We start from the raw sequence: 25159 nt of genomic DNA, 5'->3' as shown, positions 1-25159 counted from the left end.
AATGGATTTTTTGTCACTATGGGCCTTATCAAACTCCCACTGAATTCAGTGTGGTCATTCCCTTGACTCCAATGGCAGCTGGATGAGGCCACTTAAGTGTGACTTCCTTGGTTCCTACTTCCAATTTTTTAGGCTGTTTTGAATCATGAGACATCAACCTCCTGTCCTCACACACACAAACTCTCCTCAAAACCCTCTTATTAGCTGTACTTTTCAAATGTATTTACTAGGGCATGTGTAAAAGAGATTGATTATGATCTCACCAAAAAAGGAACACTAGAAGATATAGAATGATGGTGGGAAAGTTGCATTTCAAATTAACTTTTTCTTTTCTTTTAACAGATTATGGAAGAAACGAACACACAGATTGCTTGGCCATCCAAGCTGAAGATTGGGGCAAAGTCCAAAAAAGGTATATTCACTTCTTTTACTTTTTTATATATATAATATATTATATTTTTTGGTGTAAGTCAACACTGAAATAACAGCATTTAATTTAATCACAGATGTGGTGATTTTTTATAATATTAGACCTTAAAGCTTTGTTGAATCTTCTTTTATTTTTCTTGGAGAAGTGTTGATTGTCTACTCATTTGAATTGTCTTGTAAGCTTTAGAACTTTAGCTGACATTGTGTAGCAATTTATTTTAAATTATGCAATTAGTCTAGAACTCTAAATGTGTTTGAAGCTTTTGACTGGCTGTCAATGTAATTATGGCTATGTCTACAATTTTGTCTAAATTTGTAAGTCCAAATTAAGACAATATAAGCAGCGTGTTTTTTTTATTTATGCAACTGGACACTGATTGTATTTAAGATCGATAGGTCAAGAAATCAAACTGTTGTCGGAATGAGTGTGTGTGTGTCACCTGATTTCCTATTGAAGCAATACTTGACTTAAAACTCTGTCACAGTGCCGAGGGCATTTTGGTTGCCGCTGGTGCACAGATGAAAGTAAACATGAGAAAACCAAGATGGATTGTCCATAAATCTATTTGAAATGTAAGGGAAATATTTGTCAAAAGGGAAGAATATTGATAGATGGACCTTTTTCAGTGCTGCAAACAATTAGTTAAACTTAAAATAACCACAAAAAGTAGTTGACGGTGCAAAGTAGAAGATATCAGAAAATGGCGTTAGGCATTCACACTTGTAAACTTCTTAAAATCTCTGATAAATGGTAGACTCTTAAACTTTCATTTCATAAACCAAAATGGTCATATTCCCGTAACCTTTTAAACAGAGGAAGAACTCATGAGAGGACAAAAAGGTCTGTTCATAAAGGTGCAGGATCTATTTTTTTGCGAGCCAGAGAGACCAAGCCTAAGAGAGAGTTCCCCCCTCTCCCTATATGCTGCATGGAGACAGAAAGCACATCTATGTGTTTAGGAATGCATACCACTTGAGGAAAGAATAGCTAGATGAAAAGCATAAGGGAAAAATTATTTAGTGGTGGTCAGAGAGGTGAGGATCACATAGGTAGGAAAGGAATGCTTACAATCAGTGGTAAAAAGCACAGTCTCCATGAAGACCTGTTCTCCACCTGGATCCTCTTCTGCTTACTTTAGGCTCAATATTTCATGACTTTCACAAGCTGCTATAGCCTGAGATGTAAATGAGAAGGTGGTGGGGGGAGGGCGAGTTTCCTTGTGTTGTTCTAACAGAAATTAAAAAAAAAAAGTAAAGGGAAAGCAGTACATGTAATACTGTTTAGATTTTAATTAATAAAATATTTGATATTTGGTCTTGGAGGCAAAATTAATTCACATCTGCCTTGATATTGACACTGTTATGTGGAAATTTGGCTGAAAGCCATGACCAAAGGGTAGAGCAATAGCAATGTATTGAGTTCTGGTTTGTGTTTGGTTTGTCACAGTTACCAAGCTAACTGCACTGCTGTCTCTTCTTGGGGTGGAGCCCTACAGGTGTTATGCATCAGGCCCTTTACCTGTCTGGGTGGAATTCTGCAATTCACTCATTTTCAAACTGGGACCTGGGTACAGTCTCCTGGCTACCAACTGTGACAATTCAGTAAGTGTAACTGGGGCTGGATACTGCAAGCATTTCTCTTTGGGAGCCTGTAATAGCATACATTTGCAGTGAGACAGAAACAGTTTCTTCAAAACAAAGCCTGATTTATTTTGCCCAGCAGGTAGGTTCACAGTGCTTTGAGAAGTTGATTTTAAAATAAGCACATGCTACCTTACCTAAGCGTAACCTCTCCATCCACAGACATCTCAGGCATATGTGGCTTATTCTCCATCTCTGAGTTGGGACTGTCAGCCTTTTCACTCATGCCTCCTGGCCAGTAACTCTCAGCTTACCTCAAATTCTCCTTTTTCTAAGGTTTGTGAGCTTTTTGAGCTCCTTTTCATCCCAGGCTTAGTAAAGAGCAAAATGTCCTTGCCTTGATGGGAGCCAGGTAGGTATATTCTGTCACCAATTGATGGCCCAGTTATCTTAACTCCTTTGAAGCTGGGTACATGAGAGGCTGTCATATTTGTGTCATTGCACCTTTCCTGCATGGCTGCTCAACAACCCCTTTACAGCTTTGATTTAGCTCTATGAATTAATATAAGACAATATCACACAATTGAACAGGGAAACAGTCACAGATAATAGCCACAGGAAATAATACAGACATTTTCCCAGTTCATCACATGGGGAACAGTGCTAAGTGTAGGTGACTTGAACATCTTCATTAATGAGCTAGGAAAAGAAATAAAAAGTGAATTAATGAAGTTTGCTTATGACATTAGAAGTCAGGGGGAATGCCAGTGAGAGAAGAGAAATAAAATGGGTCATAGAGATTAGAAACATGAGCAGAAAATAACAATGCAATTTAGCTTGGAAAAATGCAAACTAATACAACTGAGGAAATATAGTCCAAAGCATGCGCACACAATGAGAATGAGAAGCTTGGAAAATCTTAATGCCAAAAGAAATGTAGTGTGGTGGTAGATTGCCAATGAGACATTTCTACAATGTGATACACCATTAAGAATGGTCAGTGAGGTTTTGGGCGACAGGGTGTGAGCAGCATCAGGGCTAAAGACTTGTATCCTCTGATCAGTCACTGAATAGGTGGGAGGTTGTGTACATACACACAAGATAGTACATTACAACAATATGTAGGGAGAGAACCTATCCCTAGGTGTTCCTAAGTTTTAGATCAGATGGCCCACATTTTAATAATCCACACTGTTTCCCATCCTATTTACATTTAAATAAATTGCCCATTTGCAGCCACAGCAATTGTTTATATGGAAAAATAATACTGGCAAAGTGTTTGATGTATCTTGACTTGATTTCATAAAATTTAGCAGCTGGAACTGAGGAGGAGAGTCAGCACAGTGTAACCAGCCAACTGTCTGTGGGCAGACTCAGTGTTCTGAGACCTCTGACTGTAGCCCGTCTTCTTGACCGGGAAATGAGTACCTAATTAGCAGTGACTTTGTTGGGGAGGAACAGGATTAAGGCTTATAGAAAAGAATTGTTGATCCGCAACCTGACAGGCAGAAAACTTTTAGTACTTTGAATGGAGATACCCTGCACCACATTTATCTTATGCTCTAAATCCTAGGACAGTATTTCACCATCGCCAAATTAGTAACTTTTACTAGTAAAGATGGTCTGAAATTTTGGTAGGCTAGTACTTGGTAGATGTATTTTGTGGCTTTTTGTTATTGATCTAAAGAAACAAACAAACCCCTATAATCAGGAAAACATCCCTATTCCTTATTGTATGTGCTTTTCAATCTAGCATGAAAATAATTTATGGTTTACTACAGTATTTTCTCACTAATGTTGTATCATCTGGCTTTTATGATCGGCAGTTATTAATGCTATTCCAGGAATGACTGGTTATATATTAGACATGAGCATTAACACTTGTAATTGTTGCAATAGGATGCATCATGGTTCAGTAGATAGAGCATGGCAGTGGGAGTAAGGAGACCCAGTTATATTTTCTGGCACTGCAGATAAGTTGTGGTGTGGGAGGAACCACTGCACAAAGGTTAAGTGACCTGAAAAAGGGTAAGTCACTTAACCTCTTTCTTCTTAGGCTGTGAAATGTTGATAAAGCTTTGGGTCCCATGGTCAGAAAGTGCTACGTATCAGATGATGTATGTATGATTATTACTAAGGATGGTAATCTATTAATACATGATGGCAAACTTGATATATACCCCCCCTAAACAGTTGATTCCCAGAATATTTTACTTTTGGACCGTCCATCTGTTTAGAATGTAAGGAATTTGCCTATTGAAGATCCTGTTTTTAACAAAATTGCTAAAATATCCTGTATGACTTCACAAAAGCCAGAATTCACGAGTTAATTACTGACTCTCAACTGTTCTATAAAGATCAAAACAGAGGAATTTCCTGCTCTAACAAGTAACAGATGCTTTAGTGTGTGTTGTTATAAAGAGGAGCTGAGGATAAAACATTTTGAAATACATGTGTTTATTTTCCAAACAAATATAATTTTTCCAAACACTAAAATAAGTTTTGAAGGAAACCATGTGTTCAGATTTTGTCAGTTAGAAGTAGTTATTTGCAAACTTTTGGGAGAGAATGAGAAATGAGTGACAGCCGTTAGTAGTGATAGGACGATGCATAGTCCCTCACTCCTATGATAATCGGTGGAGGGATAGCTCAGTGGTTTGAGCATTGGCCTACTAAACCCAGGGTTATGAGTTCAATTCTTGAGGGGGCCATTTAGGGATCTGGGGCAAAAATCTGTCTGGGGATTGGTACTGCTTTGAGCAGCAGGTTGGACTAGATGACCTCCTGAGGTCCCTTCCAACCCTGATATGCTATGATTCTATGATACTAGGGGATATAATGGGCAGAATTTTTTCTTATATATTCATATGCCTTATTTGCACATTTTTTGGGATAGTGAACGATAAAGGTAGAATCTGATGTAGTCTTGAACATTGTTTTGTCTAAGTCAAGGAAGCTAAAAATGTGTTCTTGTACATAAGACCAAGTTACATTTCTTGAAGCACGTATTTCACAGGTTTCAGGTCTTTATTAATTGGGTGATTAAAGATCTGTGATGGTATTACTGCTTTCCTTGCCTTCGTTAATATAGTGGTGTTTTGTAGAGGTGCCCCCCCTTTTTAATTTAATTTAATTTAATTTTTTAAGTCTGAGCACTTATGGGACAATTTAATCATTCCAAGTCTCATGACTTTTTCAAGACTGGCAATTTCACCCCAGCTTCGTGGTCCTTTGTGACACAGGAACACCAAAGCTTCTTTTCTGAGTGTGACTTTTGCGAGAGCCTTGAAGATTACATGCAGCAGGCCTTGGGCATCTAAAGCTTTGACCTGGTGAGACTAGTCAATCAGCAGGGGGAGATGAGGGTGGAGGAAGATGCCCCTTACTAAGGAGTCAAGGGGCAGGTAACAATGAGCCAGTGGGAAAAGGTGATGAGAGAAAGCAGTGGAGTATGGGGAGAGCCAGGGTGCAGGGAGGGCTCTGGATACTCCTCACTCCCCTAAATGCTATGCCATCTCATCAGTCACTCTCTCCCACTGACCATATTACTGCCAGCTCCCTCTCTCCATCCTTACCCTGCCCCAGCTCATCCCACTACCCAGATCTCTTGCTGATCACCAAAGACCCTACTTCCAGTTCAGCCTTCTAACCTTGCTCCTCTACCCTAGTGGTTACTTCTGAGAGGAAAGTGGATTTCCATACCTATTTTCCAGCAGGAAGACCAGTCTGCATTTTTGTGTTTATATGATGTGCATATAAACTTTCAAAGTTGAAGATCACTCCCAAGTTGAGGCAAGAACTTCCCATAATGGCCCCCAAAGATTATTTAATTATATGGCACAATTATTAAGCTAATACCATGATTTTTGCCAGAAGGTATCACCCATGATTTTGAATTGTTGGGGTTGGCACTCTTACTGATGTGCACACAAGCTTCCATTAATGTTAGAGGGAATTGCCTGTGTGTCAGCAGCTGAATATAGACTTCTTGAGTGTTTCCACTTTTTTATGGCCATTTAAATTCCTTTGTTCAAAATCTGTTAAGTAGGCAAATTGTGATTTTAGTTGGATTCTTGTAATTCAAGCACACTACTGTTTCATCAGTGCTGCCAAATTTGCAAGAGAATTTGAAATTGTGTAAAGTTCTTCTCCTCATTATGAGACTCATAGTTAAGGGCACACTTCCATAATGTCAAAATAATGAAAAAGTAATTTTATACATCCTTAAGAATGCTTTGTGAATGCAGTTGTGAAGAGTGATATGAGCTGGTGATTTACATTTAATTCTAGGATAAGATTTTTCAAAAACACCCATATCCTATTTTCAAAAGTGACTGAGGCACTTTGGAGCCTAAGTTCCATTGACTTTCAATGAGACTTGGACTTCTAAGTGCCCAAATCACTTTTGAAAATGAGACTTGGGTATTGTCTGCATGGTATGGGTATGAATTTACAGTGCACCAGTTTGCCATGCAGTAACATCCTGTGTGGACACTACTGCAGTGTATTGAAAGTCCCAGAGTCCAACTTTAGCTCACAACTATTTGAAAGCATAGTACATCAAGCTGCACTCTAGGATTTTTAGCATGCTGTAGCAGTGTTCATGGGGGATGTTGCTGTGTAGAAAAGAACCTGGGAATTACAGTGGACAAGAAGCTGGATATGAGTCAGCAGTGTGCCCTTGTTGCCAAAAGGCCAACGGCATATTAGGCTGTATTAGTAGGAGTATTGCCAGCAGATCGTTGCCTCAGGGCCCCCTGCGATTGCATGGGTTGCAGGTGCCTAACAACATCTAACAACAATTACTTCCACAGATCAGTCTCTAGTTTTTCTTTATCTTCAGATTATACACACACTCATCTTTCTTCTGTTTACCTTGCCATGTCTTCTTTTCTCATCCTGTATCTGCCTTCTCGCTGCCTCCTGTTTCATTCCCCCCCTCCGTCCTTCATTCGTTGTACCTTTTATGCTGCCATTTGTTTTTTAAAAAAATCTTTAAAAATGTTTCTGGCCCCCTCTCTGTGTCTTCTGTATTTCCCCTACCTGTTTTTATTTCTGCCTATTCTCCCACTTGTTTTCTCTACTGAAGACTTCACTCTCTAGAATGAATTAGTCTTGAGTGCCCCAAACTCCACCACTTTCATTAGCATTCTAAGCAGGGAGACAAAGTACTAAATATATCTTGTGATTGAACTTCCCTCCAAGCAAAAGCTTGCACTATTACAGCTTGAGCTGTGTATGTTTAATGGATAAACAAGTAATTTGTCAACCTGGTCACAGTTGTTAATCCAGCAGTTAATGAAAAATTCATGTAAAAAGAAGTAAAGTAAAACAAAATATAAATGCCCTCTCTTCTCACCACCAACACCAGTGCTAGTCTCTTTTCCGAACAGGAAAAGAATTAGGGAAGACTGATATGACCCTAAATCCAATGTACTTAAAGAACTACTGATGCCATGTTTCTGTGAAGAAAGGGGCAGGCCTTGGGTAGTTATTCGTGGAGGGATATAGTAAATGTAACATGGGTTTCTACACTAAGAATGTTCGAAGGTTTCCGGAAACTTGTATACCCTAGTGCAGTGGTTCTCAACCTTTTTTTCTTTCTGAGCCCCACTGAAAATGCTATTAAAACTCCATGGCCCAGCTGCGCCACAACTGTTTTTCTGCATATAAAAGCCAGGGCCAGCATTAAGGGGTAGCAAGCAGGGCAGTTGCCTGGGCCCCCCCCCACCACAGGGCTCCCCACAAAGCTAAGTTGCTTCAGTCTTTGACATCAGCGCTGGGTGGTCATGCTCAGGGCCCCGGGCTGCAGTCCTGCACAGTGGGGCTTCAGTTTTCTTCCCTCGGCTGTAGCGAGTCTAACACCAGGCATGCCTGGAGGATCACCTGAAACCTGCTCGTGGCCCCCCAGGAGGCCCTGGACTCCTGCTTGAGAACCACTGCCCTAGTGCACAGGCAGAGAAGATGTCAGGAAAGAAGCACTTGCAATGAGTAGTATGTCTGATTAAGTAAAGTATTGGAGGAGTGCATGAGGAGGAAGAGGGAGGATCTAAAATACAATTGCATTGATGGCATAAGTGATGGAAATGAATCACTGTGGGTTAGCAATGCTGGAATTCCAGTCCTTGTAGTTGTTTGTTTTAGTTTATATTTTTTTCTTCATTCAGGACCTACAACTTAGATACTGTAGAGAGAACCCTTAGACAGCTGACTAGCCTCATAATTTCATAATGTGCTTATATTGACTGAAGATCACATAAGGAAGACCCAAACCAAATGTACTATGGTCATTTTGTTGATGACTTGGTTTTGATGTGTTAAGAGGCATAGTAGCAACTCTAGCCAAGTTAGGAAAAATACCACTACCATTATTAGCTGTATAGAACAAGACTTGATTAGTTATTGCCCGGACAATAACAAGCATAGAAATGTTCTTCTTCTTGCTTATGCACAGAACAGATCAATTCAACATCATTTATGCCCTGATGACGCCAAAAAGTCAGGTGAGCAGGCCTTGGCCTTTCAAGGAAAAATTCATATTACAATGCAGGAAAGTTCTTACATTGAAGAAGCAATACACTGTAAAATTAAAGTCTGATTTGCACGAAACTGGATAAGTTAGAATTGAGAATGAATTTAGAAACAAGGGTTTGTTTGAATTCTGTGACCCTTAAACTCAAATATTGAACGCAAGCTTGTCATCTGAGTTATTCCAACGAGATTTTTTTATACAAATACAAACATCTGAATGCATATGAGTGAATTGACGATCTGCTGTTTTGCTATAGTTTTAAAATATAGCTGAACTCTAATTTAATGTAGTTCAGAAAAGTTTTCTTAGGTATTTGAGTACCTAATAAGTACTTAATAATTTTTTTCAATCACTGTATGTAAAAAGAGACTGTAAACAACAAGAATTTTTCAATTATATCAAAACGGGCGATTTTTAATGTTTGTGCTAATATTTTTTTTGTAATGAAGTTTCATATATAAAAGCCTGGCTTCCATAACATCAGTTCAGCATGATAGCTTAGCCAGTTTTTAAATGACACACTTGCAAACACCTCATAACTTACTCACGTGTTCCACTAAAGGATTACATCATTTCTTAAAAGAAAGAAATGCATGCCTTCTCATTATGCAATATAGCTTTTGTGAGTGAGTAAGTGGAGTGAATCTCAACCTCTCTCAGAGGAAAAATAAGGTTACCCTTGTTAAATAATAATTTATCAGCATAACACTTGGCAGAAAGCCACGAGCCGCAAAGCAAATATGTTTTTTGTTCAGCTACATTGTGGATACATCAAGGTTGTTTTGTATTTTGCGCACCTCATTTTAAAAATAAAATATCAGTGAAAGTGGAAGAGCAATTAATTTTGTACTTCCAAGTGCAGTTCTGTAATAACTGTGGCACTGATTTCATACCAAATGTATGCTGTTTATGTGTAAAAAGTCTTTCTTTTAAAAAAATGTAAGCAATATGGTCTATGAAAATCAAACTGGCCCTTTTTCTTCTCGTTGTAAACAAGGGTACTGCAGGCCAAATCATGCCCTCGGTTACAACTCTGTAACTGTGTTCTGAGACACCTTCTGTGACACCTCTGAAACCTCAAGGCCTTTAGTGGGATTGTATAGATGTGACTGAATGGAAGTTAGGCAGAAGTGTTGAGCATGGTACTACCACATTAGACTGAAAAATAGGGGGTGTCTGTAGGAGGAGGGAAGAATCCTTTTGCTGTGTTTCAAGAGTTGTCCCATATGTTCCTCTTGTCCTGTCTCCGCATTACTGCGGTACTTGATCTTGCCTTTGCCATACCATGCTGGTTACAGTGGACTTCTACTGCTACTTTTCTCCTCCCACATGTCTGCTGGACCAAAGAGTCCTGCTGCTGCCATGGAGGAGCCATACTAAGCTTCCTTGGATATCATAGCAGGGCTGAGGGTTATTCATGTTTAACAGAGAACTGATCCTAATTCTACCCCCATCCAACCTCCCCTTAAAAAAGATGACTGTATTGGGCTGCTATTTACCCTCATTCTTTTTTAAAGAAAGTAAAAGCTGGAAAGGCTGCCACACTGCATCAACATGTTTCTTCTTGTAAGAGGCTGGTAGTTTTGGTTCAGAACTGACTCGGAAAAGAGCTAACAACTGAATTACCAACTCTACTTTCTGCTGCATCTAGATGTTCCTTGGTTCCTCTTTCAAAGTATGGACCAGACAAACTCTGCTGAGATCTAACAGGTTCACAATGAAAGATGTCTGGCTATAGTTCTATTTTTAAAAAAATAGATAAACAGGACTGTGAGGTGGCAACAGATGGGTAGGAAAACTTTACTACAATGAGAAATGTCTCTAGGGAATATTTAAGTAGTCTGGGACCCTAACATTATACAAACATCTGTCAAGTTTGTAGCACCACAGATCTCTTGACATCAATGAGATTTACTGTTTATAATAAAAATGATTCTGATAAACACAAATCACAGAGACAAGAACAGAACTTTTTTCAGTGGTCATTGAAAAACTTGTATTTAAAAAGAAGGTACCTCAGTACTCTGGTTAATTTTAAAAGTTACACACCTTGATCAGATCACTAGGCTATTTATTGCTTTAAAGAGAAGGCAAATGGGCTCAGTTTGCTGTTCCTCTCCATCCTCTCCCCAGTACTTTGTTTCACATCCCTGGAGATTGTCTCATCTGTTGAGGAAACCCAGTTACAACATAATAGTTCCCTGGCAGTTAAAAAGTATTTGATCCCCCTTTGTATTGGGGACTGAACTACATTTCAGTCATGTAAGGGCATTATCATTTTACAGCTGGGAGCCCCAATGTGATGGTGTTTTGAAGAGTATAACAGTAGAAAAAAGATACAAGAAAATATACTAAAATTGAAGATTATTTTCCAGTTAAAGACTCCGTTGTATTATGTAATTGGAAACTGGGTGAAAATATTGGTGGAACAACTTCCCAATTTTTATGCTGTTCTAAGATTAAAAGTTTACTATTTTTTTTTCAGAAAGGGAGTGAAAAGGAGTTAGCATGCTATTTACAGCTAAATTTAACACTGATTAATTACAGATCACTTCATCATGCATTGTACAGAACATACAATATGCAGTGCATTTATACTGTTTTTGACTAGCAGCTGTGAATAAATCATGCATTTTAATAGAAAAGTCTGTCTCCTGTGAAACTCTGAAACGGGGGTCTACAGTGCTTCTCAAATTTCATTTTTTCTATATAAATTACTTCTGCTCCCTACATTGTTCCATTTTGTGTGGCATTGGAATAGGTGGCTTCAGAGGTTCATAGCATCCACAATTACTTCTGTCTTTAATGGGAGTTGTGGACATTCAGCAACTCAAAAATCAGGCCACATGTTTAGTTCCTCTACTTTTAACACCCAAGTTTGAAAATTGAGAACTGTATTTTCAGTTACTGGGCGTCCAAGAGACCCGCGATTTAAAATGTATAATTATTCTGTTTTTAAACTTGACATCTGGCCGGATTGGCTAATAGAGCTATGTGTGCATCACATTAGTCTAAGCAGTTGAACTGACTTCAAGACTGTTATTTCTTAGGCCAGCAGGCACTGAGAACGTTGCAGAGCTGATGCTAGCAGTTTTGGGGGAGGAGACGAGAGTGCAGTGTATATTGCTCTTCTTGAAGGATGACATGGCAACCTTGATAGAAAAGCCTGTTTAATGTCTGACCTTTGAACACATACATCTTCTCAACCAATATTCTTCCATAACATTCCACTTATCCTGAGAGCCGACAGTGTATTTAATATATGCATAATTACAAGATTACAATTATCATTAAAATCCTGCATTCTGATACAGTAATAGCCATGCCATTACCCTTGGTATGGCATCATGACTGAGAATTACTTTTATTTATTTAACCTCATCATAAATATCCACACGGACTGACTGACAGTGAGCCAAAATGAAGAATTTATGAAAAAATAAGTCTTTATTGGAAAAGTCTTCAAATCACTACCATCAAATGTTCTACCTTTCCTTGGGCTTCAGATGTGTATGATAGCCCCCTTTTTCTTCTGATATCCCCTACCTTGTTTGTTCCTCTCATCCCCATGCTCTTTCTAACTCCCTGCACTGCATGCACCTCTGAGGAATTCTTAGCCTCCACTTCTTTTGGGACATACCTCAGGTCATGGATGGCCTGAATTTTATTCTAATTTAAATTAAAAGCTAAACTGGGAGTAATAGTAGTGTGAAACCAGCTGCAAACTCTTTGGTGAGGTAGTCTTCAAATGTGACCATAACAGGCATCACAAAAAATGTGGTTTTCCCTTCTAAACATCTTTTTGTTTCTAGGGAAAGTCTTTTAATCTTATTATATTTTCATGATCTTTACGTTTTACAGAAACAACACTTTATTTATATACATAGTATATAATTAATGGCTTATTTATATTATCCTAACACCTAGTTATGGACCAGTATCCCATTGTGCTAGGCTTTGTACAAACAAAACAAGAATAAGTGCTGCCCCAAAGAGCTTACAGTTGAAGTATAAAACAAGAGACAGCAGATGCACATAGACAGAAGGGGAGTACAAAGCAGCAGTGAGACAAGATTGGTGAACGTGACAGGCTGTATAGTATAAGTCAAAGCATTCCTTTCTATATTTGTCACATATGCACAACTTTTCTGCAGTTATTAAAAGAATATGGTGGGGGGGGGGGTGGCGGCAATTACTTACTTGTCTTTTTCTTTTGTCCTATTATAAAACTGGCATTCCAGAAAATGGCTAGATCTTTTTACCTAATTTGGTGCTGTATTGTAGTAGTGAATAGAATATGTTGTCCTAACCTTGAGTATGAAGCCATTAGCTATGTGTGAAGAGTAGATAAGCAATGTAGAAGCATTATTATTATGCATATTTTGCCTTCACAGTGAATAGCACTATAATCTAGAAAGGGAAAAAGGTGTGTGACAACAAAAATATATATGATTGTCACTTATTTTCTGTGTTCTAACCTTTCAACACACACATAGGCACACTTTAAGGTTAAAAATGTTCTTTCTCTGGTTACCTATGGTACCATTAAAACTTAAGATTTTAAACAATATTTAAGTTGTAATAAACTTATTAGTTTTCACTGTGTGTGTGTGTGTGTATATATATATATATATATATATATATATATATTACACTTTTTTGAATTTTTCTCATCTTGGGGAACAGAAATTGGCAAGTCACTTTTCACCTTTTCATTTGGGTTTTTTATGCACTGCCATGGTTTCTGACTTCTAGGTAATGGAAAATCATTATTTAAAATGTAAACAATTATTTTAATTTAAGGAGTCTTTCTGGAAACATTTCAATTTGTCTTAAATATTGTGAAAGTTTGTTTATACAAAGCCTAAAATTGAGGCCACATTTGATATGATAGACTTCTTTTGATTAATACTAAAATGTGAGATTAGTAAGAGGTGTTCCTTGATCAAATGTAGAAGAAGTCGCTATTAACAGTTCCAAAGTGTTTCTGAATCTCTGACAGGGAGTGTACAGTACTCTGTACCAGGCCCAGGGACCCCCTATTGGAGGCCTCAGGGTCCTGCTACACGTCATGCCAGAAGGGAGCACTAGAGAAGTCGTCCAAGTGGGCTAAAGTGGAGGTAGGGTTGCCAGGTGTCTGGTTTTCGACTGTCTAGTCGAAAAGGGATCCTGGTGGCTCTGGTTAGCACTGCTGACAAGACTGTTAAAAGTCTGGTTGGCAAGGTTGACATGCTCCCTACCTGGCTTCACGCAGCTCCTGGAAGCGGCAACATATCCCTGCAACTCCAAAGCACAGTGGCAGCCTTGGGGGCTCTGTGTGCTGCTCCTGCCCCATGTTCCGGCTCTGCAGCTTCTGTGGGCTGGGAACTGCAGCCAATTTGAGCTGCAGGGAAGGTACCTGTGTGCGGAGGCAGCACGCACTGCACAGAGCTGCCTGGCTGCTCCTACACCTAGCATCCGAGGGACATGTCACTGCTTCTGAGGAGCCCCCAGAGGTAAGTGCCACCCTTCACCCCCCTTGCACCCAAAGTCCCTCCTGGAGTCCGCACCCCCTCCCAGATCCCCACGTCCTCTCCCACACCCTGAACCCCTCATTTCTGGTCTTACCCCACAACTTGCACCCCCAGCCCAAAGCCCGTACTGCCTCCACAGCCCAACCTCGTGCCCTAACCGAGAGCCTCCCACACACGCTCCGAACTCCTCTGCTCCACCCCGCAGCCCTGAGCTCCGCTCCTGCACCCCAAATCCCTCATCTCGGCCCCAGCCCAGAGCCCACACCCCATCCCCCTGCCCCAGCCCAGAGCCCCCCCCTTCACACACCCAGAATCCCTCATTTCTTGCCCCACCCCAGAGCCTGCCCCCCAGCTGGAGCCCTCACCCCCTCTTCCACCCCTGCCCCACCTCAGTAAAAATGAGTGAGTGAGAGTGGGGGAGATGGAGTGAGTGGAGGATGGGGCCTTGGAGAAGGGGCGAGGCAGAGCGGGGCCTCGGAGAAGTGGCGGGGCAAGGGTGCTTAGTGTTGTGTGATTAGAAAGTTGGCAACCATATATGGTGGGAGCAGCCAGTCAGGGCCAATGAGGGTAATATAAAAGTTGGCACAGAGCTAGAGACCTTCCGTTGCTAGCAGTAATCGGGGGAGCAAGAGAGAGATCCTGGCTGGCTGCTGGAACTGAGTAAAAGACTTCAGCGCCCCGGTAAGGGTGAAGCATTTGCAAAGGTGCTGGGGCCTCGAGGAAGTGGCCCAGGTATCTGTAGCAGCATAGTGACTAGTTAAAGGGGATGCAGTGGTATGTGGCTGCTATTCATAGAGTCCTTGGGTTGGGACCCTGGGTAGTGGACAGGCCTGGGTGTCCCCCTCCCCCATTAGCCCATGACATGTGCAACAATTAATTCAGTGTAGGATACAGACTCTCCCATCATCATTTATAGGGTTGTCAAGTATATTTTAAAAAAATCCAAGTGAGAAAACTGAAAACGTTCTGTAGGCAGCCCCCCCTCTCTCTTATACCAAGTGGGGGTCCTGATCAAGTGCCTCATGGATTTCATCTGTGGAATTGTGGGAGTGGGGAGAGGCAGTTTCTGAAGGCCCCAGGCAATTTAGAAGTTTGTAGGTCAATACTAACCTCTGAAACTCCACTCAGCCACAGCCAGCCAGTACAGATCACTGTACGCTGTTTGAATATGTTTAGAACATAAGAACAACCATACTGGGTCAGACCAATGGCCCACTTAGCCCAGTATCTTGTCTTCCAACAGTGGCCAATGCCAGGTGCTTCAGAGGGAATGAACAGAACAGGTAATCAAGTGATCCATCCCGTTGCCCATTCCCAGCTTCTGGCAAACAGAGGCTAGTGATACTTCAGAGCATGGTTTTGCATCCCTTCCCATCCTAGCTAATAGCCATTGATAGACCTATCCTTCATGAACTTATCTAGTTCTTTTTTGAACCTAGTTATAGTCTTGGCCTTCACAACATCCTCTGGCAAAGAGTTCCACAGATTGATTGTGTGATGTGTGAAGAAATACCTCCTTTTGTTTGTTTTAAACTTGCTGCCTATTAATTTCATTTGGTGATCCCTAGTTCTTGTGTTATGAGAGACTAAATAACAGTTCCTTATTTACTGTCTCCACACCAGGCTAGATACTTCGCTTAACAAATATATTGCCAGTGGTTTAGTTTGTAAAAGACTTAAGGTGCAGCCACAACTGCATGATGTTTAACCTTCAGGTGATAAAACAGTATGTTTAAGTTTTTTATTTGTCTTCTGGGATGTGTACTTTTAGGGTTCATACCTTCAACCATGAAGTCTAGAAATTAACTTTTTTAATGAAAGCTCAGATTCTTCTGAATTCATGTAGCAAAAGGTCTAGGGCTTTAAGAAGAACACCAAATACTGAAAGACTTGTGATACTCAGCAGTGCTGGACTACATAGCCAAACTAAAAGGCTTGTTGTGCTTTCTGGTTGTAATATATCATCAGGTGCATTTGAGTTAAGGTGGGGGTAATATGAGCATTCCTGAACTGCATCTTGCAGTCTTTTTATGGGTTTTTTGTTTTGTTTTAATATGTGTGTGGGAGAGATACGAAGTACTGTCACAGAGAACAACCTCTAGAGTCCTGCATGGTTACAAAATTTGTGTCAACCTCCGATCTGCAAAAATGGTCGGAGGATATCCGCGTCTGCAGATATAAAGCAGATATCCACAGATTTGCAGGGCTCTAGATACAAAATTTTTATCCGCATCCAGTCCACAAAAATGATCTACAGATATCCGTAGATAGATGCTTTTGAAAATGTTAGCAAGTGTCTTTAGAATGTCTTCCATTCATTTGGACTGGAAGCTAACTGAATATAGGACTTCTTTTCCAACTTCATTTACTTTGTATTTTGCCACATGGCTTCAACCTTTACAATCTCATAACCTGTTGCATCATATAAATCTCTAGTTAAAGACAATATAGTTACTGTGGGGGAAAAAAACACTGGTACTGTTTAATACTAGGAAGCCTTAAATGCCTTGCAAAAGTGTATTATATATTTTGCACTTTTTCATTAGCATACTTTATACAAATACGTGATCAAGTTTTAATCTTCGGTGCTGTTTCATGATAGATTTTGGGTAAGGCAGAATGGAACTATGAATCAAACTACCAAAGTTTAAAGATGGTTCCTATAAAAGACCAAGATTTTTTGATAAATTTGACTGTAAGCTCAACAGTGAATAATATCACTGAAAAACTTGTTTTCTAAATCCTATATACCATTTTTTTCTTATCTTTGGATATTTATAAGTGGTGGTTAAGTCCAGAATCGGCTTATCATTTGTTCCACCACTGGGTTTGAAAAGCTTTATGCTTTAAAGTAACAACAAACATCAACAGTCCAGTCTGAGTGTAAGAGAAAACTAAGTGGTCTTTGCCAGTTAGGATTTGTGCTGGTTCCACTTCGTATAGCAGGTCATGGAACAAGAGAGACCACTGAGAACTTTTGAAAAACTGTTTTACTGATCTTTTTTTGAATATAAATCTAGCTCACTAAATTTAGATAAAATAGCCAGATCTTAAATTCAAAATCCAACTGAGATTGGAGTATTCCAGTGTATGCCAGCCAAGCTAGTATGTGATTTTATATTGTCCATGATATTTCTATAGCGTTGACGAGAAGTTCGTGTGTGTGTGATATGAGTGAAGCTTACAAGAAAGGCACTGACCAAAATTCAAGATTTTTTAAAATTACTAATTTAAATTTATAAGTATGGTGGCTTTTTTGTGTAATCTCATCCTACCTTCCCTGTCCCTCATTTTTTATCGTCTTGTTGAACTATCTCTACATCGTAGATCAGTTTCTTCTGGGACAGGAAGATTGTCTTAGTTACTATTATGTGAAACATCCAACAAGCTGTTGTATCCAGTACAAATATTTAATCGTTGCTTAGCTGGTGGTGATAGCCATGTGATAAACTGCTTTTACAATTCACCTTTGACTTACGCTCTGCTTACTAACCTTTATTTTAACCTCCCAAGTTGCAACTTTAAAAAAAAAAAATCAACTCAGGTAAAAAAATGTTTCCTCCCTAAATGTGGAATTTGACACCAAAATTACATTGAACTGATCCTAGGGTGAGCAATATTCAGTACTGCGGGAATTTGGTGTGCACTTCAGTATCTCATGATCCGTCAGAACTAGGAAACAGGAGCTTGATACCACAGGAAAGGACAGCACCCCTTTCTGGTGGGGTACACAGTACTTGTATCTAAGCCCTTGAACGTCCTTCATTTTTGTAATTTGCAGTTAATATTTGCATACAGGACATGTTTTAGATAATTTTTAAGTTATTTGCTTTTATAATTCTATTTTTAATTTGTCTTTTCATGGGGTTAGAACAGTTGGTCTTAACTAACTAATATAATAGCTTTACAGATAGAAGGTTACAAAACTAGTCAAAATGAAAATTTTAAGAACATGCAAATATTTCTAAATATTTTGGATAATGTAGCATGTTCAAAACACACAAAGGAATAATATGGCATAATTTTTTTTCTCTTTCTGAGTTTGGGATAGCAGAATTGTTCGTGCATTACTCAAACAGTACCTATAAAACTTTCAACTACACTACACCATTATGTTTTTATTTGACAAACTTCTTACAGAAAAAAGTGTTTTAGAAATGTTAGTTGTATTTTTTTTATCGCTAGTGTTTTGTTTCAGATTCCTGAAACTACTCCAGGCTGGAATATTAATCATCCTGCATCTCAATAATTTACTTTTTTGGTAGAGGAAAATCCAAAATTTGGAAAACCAGGAGGAAGGTGGTTATTCTTTTTCAAAAAATAAAACCTAGAAGGTGTTTGCAGCTGCTAAAAAGTTTGCATTGTTACTTGTAGTTCTGGCACAGAGGAATAAGGTGGTGGTGAAAGGTATTCAGAAGTGTATGATAACCATGTGATAAATAATTGTATTTATCTTCATCATGTCTTGGGTTTGTATGTAATCAGCTACCTGGCGTTTTCCCTGGGGTGCATTTAGAGCCAGTTTACCCAGCTCCTAGGATAAGGGGTGTGGCCAGGATGAAGGGGGCATTGTCAGACAGCTTGTGCAGTTGCTGTCTCGCATCCTGGCCCCTTTGGGCCATAGACATTCAGTGTACTATCCTTGAATGCAGGAGTGGGGATTCCTATGCAGAAATGCTGCCAAGATTGGCTTCTTTGTGGCTTCCTGCTTCAGCTGGGCTCATTGCTTATTGAGTAAAGGCGAGGAATTGAATATTATGTCTTTAACTCTGATTTCAGTGCTTTCCCAGCTAATCTTATAACAACTGAATGACTTGCTGGATGTGAACACAAGCTAGACTTAGCACTATGTAGATTTTTCAGCTTTTTAAAATCTGGTGGTTTTGTGTAATGCTCACTCCGGTTGATGTGGCTGGACTCCTTTTAGCTATTCTAGATGTCTGTAAAGAATAAAAATAGGTTTACTCTGTTACACACATGTGACTGCCCTCTTTGGGATTGAAAATCACATAATTTCATTATCTTAAATTTTGCAAGACATGACATTCCAATACAGTTTTGTCGCTATGCAAGACCACAGGATGGCAAATTGTCTAACAGACTGTTTATACATTACATAGTCTCAAAGTATTTGATATTGCACAATTAACTTTTTTGAAGACAAAACAATGAGTTATGAATCAAGTTGCCATGTCCAAAGAAGAAACCATGGTCCAAGTCAACTCTTGCCTTGACGTCTACATTCTGGTAAGGGAATGGAGTGTGGAGAGTTTCACATAACTTTGATTGTTTTACTGGTTAGTGGAAGCATGGGCTACAATTAAAGTAACCTGAGGTATTCTATTCTAAAATCCGAGTTTCAGTTTCTTAGAACGCTGCCATACAACCATTTGGGCTGAAATTTTCTATGCTGGGCATCTAGCTCAGGCTGAATTTCTTTTTGGAAAATTTAGTCACAGTGGTTCATCTGTTTCCTAGGACAGGGTTAAGGAAAAATATATTTTGCTGGTTATGTTTAAAAAAAAAATTGAGACTTTGAAATGCGTTAGCACTTAGAGTTGCCGATTTTGGTTGGATGTATTCCTGGAGATTTCATCACATGACGTCATCTTTAATTAAAGATTAATCTTTAATTCCTGTAGACTCAAGGCCAATCCTGGAGGATTGGCAACCCTCCACTCCATGCTTTGGAGCAGAGGCTTGAAATTTAGCCTTAATGTCAGAGAATCATACAATCATAGAATATCAGGGTTGGAAGGGATCTCAAGAGGTCATCTAGTCCAACCCCCTGCTCAAAGCAGGACCAATCCCCAACTAAATCATCCCAGCCAGGGCTTTGTCAAGCCTGACCTTAAAAACCTCTAAGGAAGGAGATTCCACCACCTCCCTAGGTAACCCATTCCAGTGCTTCACCACCCTCCTAGTGAAAAAGTGTTTTCCTAATATCCAACCTAAACCTGCCCCACTGCAACTTGAGACCATTTACTCCTTGTTCTGTCATTGGCTACCAATGAGAACAGTCTAGCTCCATCCTCTTTAGAACCCCCTTTCAGGTAGTTGAAAGCAGCTATCAAATCCCCCCTCATTCTTCTCTTCTGCAGACTAAATAATCCCAGTTCCCTCAGCTTCTCCTCATAAGTCATGTGCTCCAGCTCCCTAATCATTTTTGTTGCCCTCCGCTGGACTCTTTTTCCAATTTTTCCACATCGTTCTTGTAGTGTGGGGCCCAAAAGTGGACACAGCACTCCAGATGAGGCCTCACCAATGTGGAACAGAGGGGAATGATCACGTCCCTCCATCTGCTGGCAGTGTTCCTACTTATACAGCCCAAAATGCCGTTAGCCTTCTTGGCAACAAGAACACACTGTTGACTCATATTCAGCTTCTCATCCACTGTAACCCGTAGGTCCTTTTCAGCAGAACTGCTGCCTAGCCATTCGGTCCCTAGTCTATAGCAGTGCATGGGATTCTTCCGTCCTAAATGCAGGACTCTGCACTTGTCCTTGTTGAACCTCATCAGATTTCTTTTGGCCTAATCCTCTAATTTGTCTAGGTCCCTCTGTATCCTATACCTACCACTCCAGGGTATCTACCACTCCTCAGTTTAGTGTCATCTGCAGACTTGCTGAGGGTGCAATCCACGCCATCCTCCAGGTCATTAATGAAGATATTGAACAAAACCAGCCCCAGGACCGACCCTGGGGACACTCCGCTTGATACCGGAGATATGCCTCTTTCTGTTCTTGTGAAATCCATCCAAATTTGGCCAAAGTATAAGTGAAAAATCACAGTTCACACTTGCTCAGGAGAGACCAAACAGTTAAAATCTCATATGATTCAGTTGTCATTGTGCATAATCAATCACCTCACAACTTGTGCGACTTTAGTTCTTTCCTTAAGTTTTTTCCAGAGAGCCCCTTCCTCATTCTGAGTACAGAATGGATGGTGCTCAATTAATGTGCAGCTGTACGGTATTTTTTTCCTTATTGTTCAATGTGTTGTCCTATGTCTTATTTACTGCAAACTATTCAAACACGAGTACAAGGATAGAATTATTAATTTCCTCCTGGGCTTTTCTGTGGCAATCGTCACTAGAATATCTGGTTTTCACAAATATTAATTTATCTAGACCTCTGTGATGTAGGGGGTCGCTTCATCCCCGTTTTAAGGACAGGGAACTGAAGCACAAAGAGATTGTCAAAAATACAGTTTTTGGTGCTTGGTTTGAGATTTCTATGACCTATTTTTCAGAGTACTTAGCATTATATAGCACTGTTGATTTTCAGAGAACAACTCCCATTGAATTCAGTTTAATGTATTCAGAGCTTCTGCAAATCAGGCCCCAGACCAAGAAAATGAGGAACACACAATTAATGACCACCTCTGGAAAAGTGTGTTTTAAGGGACTTACTTTGCATCATATAAGAACTCTGACAGAGGCACGGATAGAATCCAATTCTCAAGAACATCATTTAGCAAGAACATCATGAGATCGTCCTTTCTCTTCCAGCAGTTTTGCCCCTGCCTCATTCACTTTCCGCTTCTGCAGCAAATGAGACAGAGGTCTGAGACCACATACTTTTGTCTTAGACCACTTCTTTTGTACATAACTCTGATTCTTCCACAGGGCAGGCCCTTCTTGTGCACTAAATGAGGCAAGAGTCCTGTGGAGAAAATGTACTTAAAGACCATATCACAATATACATACGCAAGGGGGCCAAATTAATGTTGCACAGGCAAGCTTAATTCTGGATTTTCCTAACTTCTGAGTACTTGACATTGCACCCCTAGTGTTCTTTTAACATAGTTTTTTTTCTCTTAAACACTATATACTCTAATTTAACTGATAAAATTAGAGACGGAAGTCCTCTCTCTGCTGAACAGATTAATTCAAGCATCATTTTAAGCTTTTCCATATCACCCCAATAAGATATCTTATCTTTTCTGCAGGGACCATCTTTATGGGGTAAGAATGTTGTCAGTCTCCACACTCATTCAGTCCTTTTGAATGAGACTTCCATTAAGGAGTCCAATTAGTATTAATTTGAGTGTTGTTTTAGGGCAGTAGGCATCTGTCTGCTCTAACAGAGCCCGCCAACTAATTACACATAAACCTGCAAACAGCTCTTGTAGGGTACTTTTAAACTAACTCCACATGTTCCTCCAATTGCTGTGTGAAATTGGATCACAGAACGTTAAAAATGAGACAACTTCATGAGAGATTGGTATGTCCCATGATTTTTGATTTCCATACGTCTAAGATCTTATTCCATAATTTATTAATATTGACATTTTTGTGCTCCAGTTGTACAGTTTCCAAACATACTTAAAGGGAAGGACGTTAACTACTTTTACTATAAGTGAAATAAAACAAGGAATCAGCAGCTGTGAAAACAGTCTAAACTGCACGGTTGTGGTCTTATCTCTCTTGCTTTACTGCATATTTAACGTGTGTCTCTTAGTCTCCATGGCTACCTGCTAGGCAGCTGAATCCTCTAGCTTGGCATGCCCCGGTGTCCGAACTCGCTAATGGAAGGGGAATTCAAGACTACTGGTTTATTGAGGACTGTGTTCTTTTGTCAGCAGAATTTTTTAAAGCTGTTTAGTTTTGGTTCCCAAGATATAAAGTGTAGATCTGACTTTATAGCAGTTCAGCAAGGGTTTTCTAAAATCCTGGCATTTAAATGGTTTTTCCTTATTGGTCCCCATGACAACAGAACTGTTGCTGTAGGTATTCTGTGTCAGTTTTGCTGTGGATTATGCATGAAGCAAAATTCCTTTACAGCTCTGTTTTGGGTCCCCACTTAACAAAAACCAAAAAAAAAAAAAAAAAGGATTCAGTCTGATTTTAAAGTGTCTTACAGTCTGATAATTTTGTATTTAGTTATCATTAAAATTATGTAAACATTAAACTTTTTATTAAATCAGTAATATTTTTGTGTGTATACTAATAGTTGAGAACAGGCACAGCCTATGGGGTCTCTTGAAAGAATTTAACACCAAATAAAGAAAAAAATCTTTCCAGTTCAGCATGGAACCAAAAACTCAGAAGAGAGGTGGTACAGACTTCTGTGGGTTTCTTAAAATAATTGTTTTTGTTCTTTAGTGTGTAAACTCAATTTACATTTTTAAGTGTTGGGTTTTCTTTACTGGTACTATCGTAACTTCTTGGGTTTCCACAAATTAAAAAAGCCAACCATTTTCCAAAAACGTCAATCACTGGGTGGTAAAAGCTGGTATAGAATGGCTTTTTGAAACATTCACTTTATAAGATGTGCATTGTTTTGGGACTCAATCCTGCAATGTGCTGAGCACTGTGCTCCTGATCCAGCAAAGCACTTAGGCACACTGTTTAAATTGAAGCACGTCTACGTTCCATTGATATAAAGGGACTTAGTATTCACATGCTTAAAGTTAAGCATGTGCTTAAGTATTTTTCTTTCTTTGTTGTAGTGGGTGTCTTTTTAGATTGTGACAAGGGACCATCTTCTCTAGAGTAGTTTGGAATAATTCTGAGAACATTTTTTGGTCAATTTTCTGATTTGTTAAAATCAAAATGTTTTGCATGAATGGTTTGTCCCCGGTTTCCTGCCAGCTCACTGCCCAGCTCCTCAGCAGCTTGCCGAGCCAGGAGCCTCGGAAGTTGGGAGTCAACATTCCAAGGGCTCGTGGCCTCCCTTCAGCCTACCAGACTCCCTGGCTGCCCGCCATGGAGTCAAGGACACTGGAAGTCCTGGTAACTGTGGACTGAACTTGACATAGTTCTTGTCAGTTTCAATGCTGCTCACCTCTGAATAGGGATGGTAAAACTGACCATCATTTTATTGTCAAGTTAACAAGAGTCTGGTCAGTTTCACCACTGCTCTGCAGTGGTGGGCAGCAGTGAAAATGGCAAGAATTATGTCAAGTTCAGTATCCTGCTTCCCGGGTCCCAGCTCTATTGCGACTTACTCTGTGGGCTGCCGGGGATCCCGGAGAGCATTTTTCATTTTGGAAACACTATGTTTTGATGTTTCTGAAATGAAATGTTGTGGAATTTCAGTTCCACAAAAATTTTCTATTTGATCATTATCCAGATTTGAGATAAAAATCTTTCTGAAAACTCTGGAAATTTTCCCAGAACTAAAATTAGGTTTACTGGCCAGCTCTAGTTTCCAGTCTTCTGTGCGCAATGCCCAGCACAATGGGCTGCTGATCCTAGTTGTAGCCTTTAGGCTCTACCAGAATAAAAATAATTAATAAGTGCTTTGCTGGATTTAGAGCTTTTTTTTTAGTGAATATATGAGTTAGAAATTTGAGGTTAAGTGCTTACTGTCATCTTAACTTTATTGGTCCTTTACTTTTGCAGATGCTTACATATACAGAACAAATTTTTGCTTACTTTTTCACATGGCCAATCATTTTTCAGGTTAATTCAACTAAGTACTATGGACATGTGACACCTGCAATGAATGTAGTACATAGCTTGTAGGAAATGGTATTATAACATATTTTGTGTTTTACACTTGGTCACATCTTGAACATGTTGTAACATAAGTGACAAACTTAATTTTATCTACTGTTATTTTTGAAGAAAAATAAATAAAAATATCTCACTTGTTTTATGCTTTTTAACAGAAATACTTATTAATTTATAATTTAATATGGAGTGAGTTGGCCTAATAATATTAGGAAGCAGCAGTTAAGTTTTATGTATTACCATGTGTGGGCAATGTCCTGTTTTCACACTGTCCGTTTTCACACTGAATGTATTTAAGTACATTTCCACATGTCCAGATCAAAGAATCTAAGGCTAGGTTTGAACTCTCAACCTGGATTTTGAAGTTCAGAAACTCTGCCACAAATCTAATCAAGTTTTTTCATGTGAACATTTGTTTTAAAACTGTAATGCATGAATGTTCACAGAAAGTAAGTTTTAAACAAACCAGTGTTTGAGTCACACTGCTGGTCATTTGCTTCGTTAATGACTATAGTTAGTGATGACAAATTTCCAGGTCTTCTCGGCTCTTTGAGCTCAGATCGAGTGTAATATAATATGCTTTTTTAAAATACAATATATTTTGTATTTGAAGGGACACTGCTTGACACAGCAGGAGAACAGAGG

The 25159-nt window shown here is 39.4% G+C and overlaps 1 protein-coding gene across 4 annotated transcripts in view; it reads left to right on the top strand.

The window, feature by feature from the left end:
* The window catches only part of BICC1 (BicC family RNA binding protein 1), a 222956-nt gene that overhangs the window by 99708 nt on the left and 98089 nt on the right, over nt 1-25159 (top strand). For 3 of the 4 annotated variants that reach the window (XM_039482061.1, XM_039482060.1, XM_039482062.1), the window contains one exon: nt 343-412. In XM_039482061.1, the coding sequence (XP_039337995.1) occupies nt 343-412 (70 nt within the window). Of the gene's footprint in view, nt 1-342; nt 413-25159 lie in introns of those variants that run through there. The other variant, XM_039482063.1, reaches the window with a different exon arrangement.

This window comes from Mauremys reevesii, linkage group 7, assembly GCF_016161935.1.
Source record: "Mauremys reevesii isolate NIE-2019 linkage group 7, ASM1616193v1, whole genome shotgun sequence".
NCBI classification, from domain to species: Eukaryota; Metazoa; Chordata; order Testudines; family Geoemydidae; genus Mauremys; species Mauremys reevesii.
Note: the sequence above shows the minus strand (reverse complement) of the source record. Positions and strands in the feature narration are given on the sequence as shown.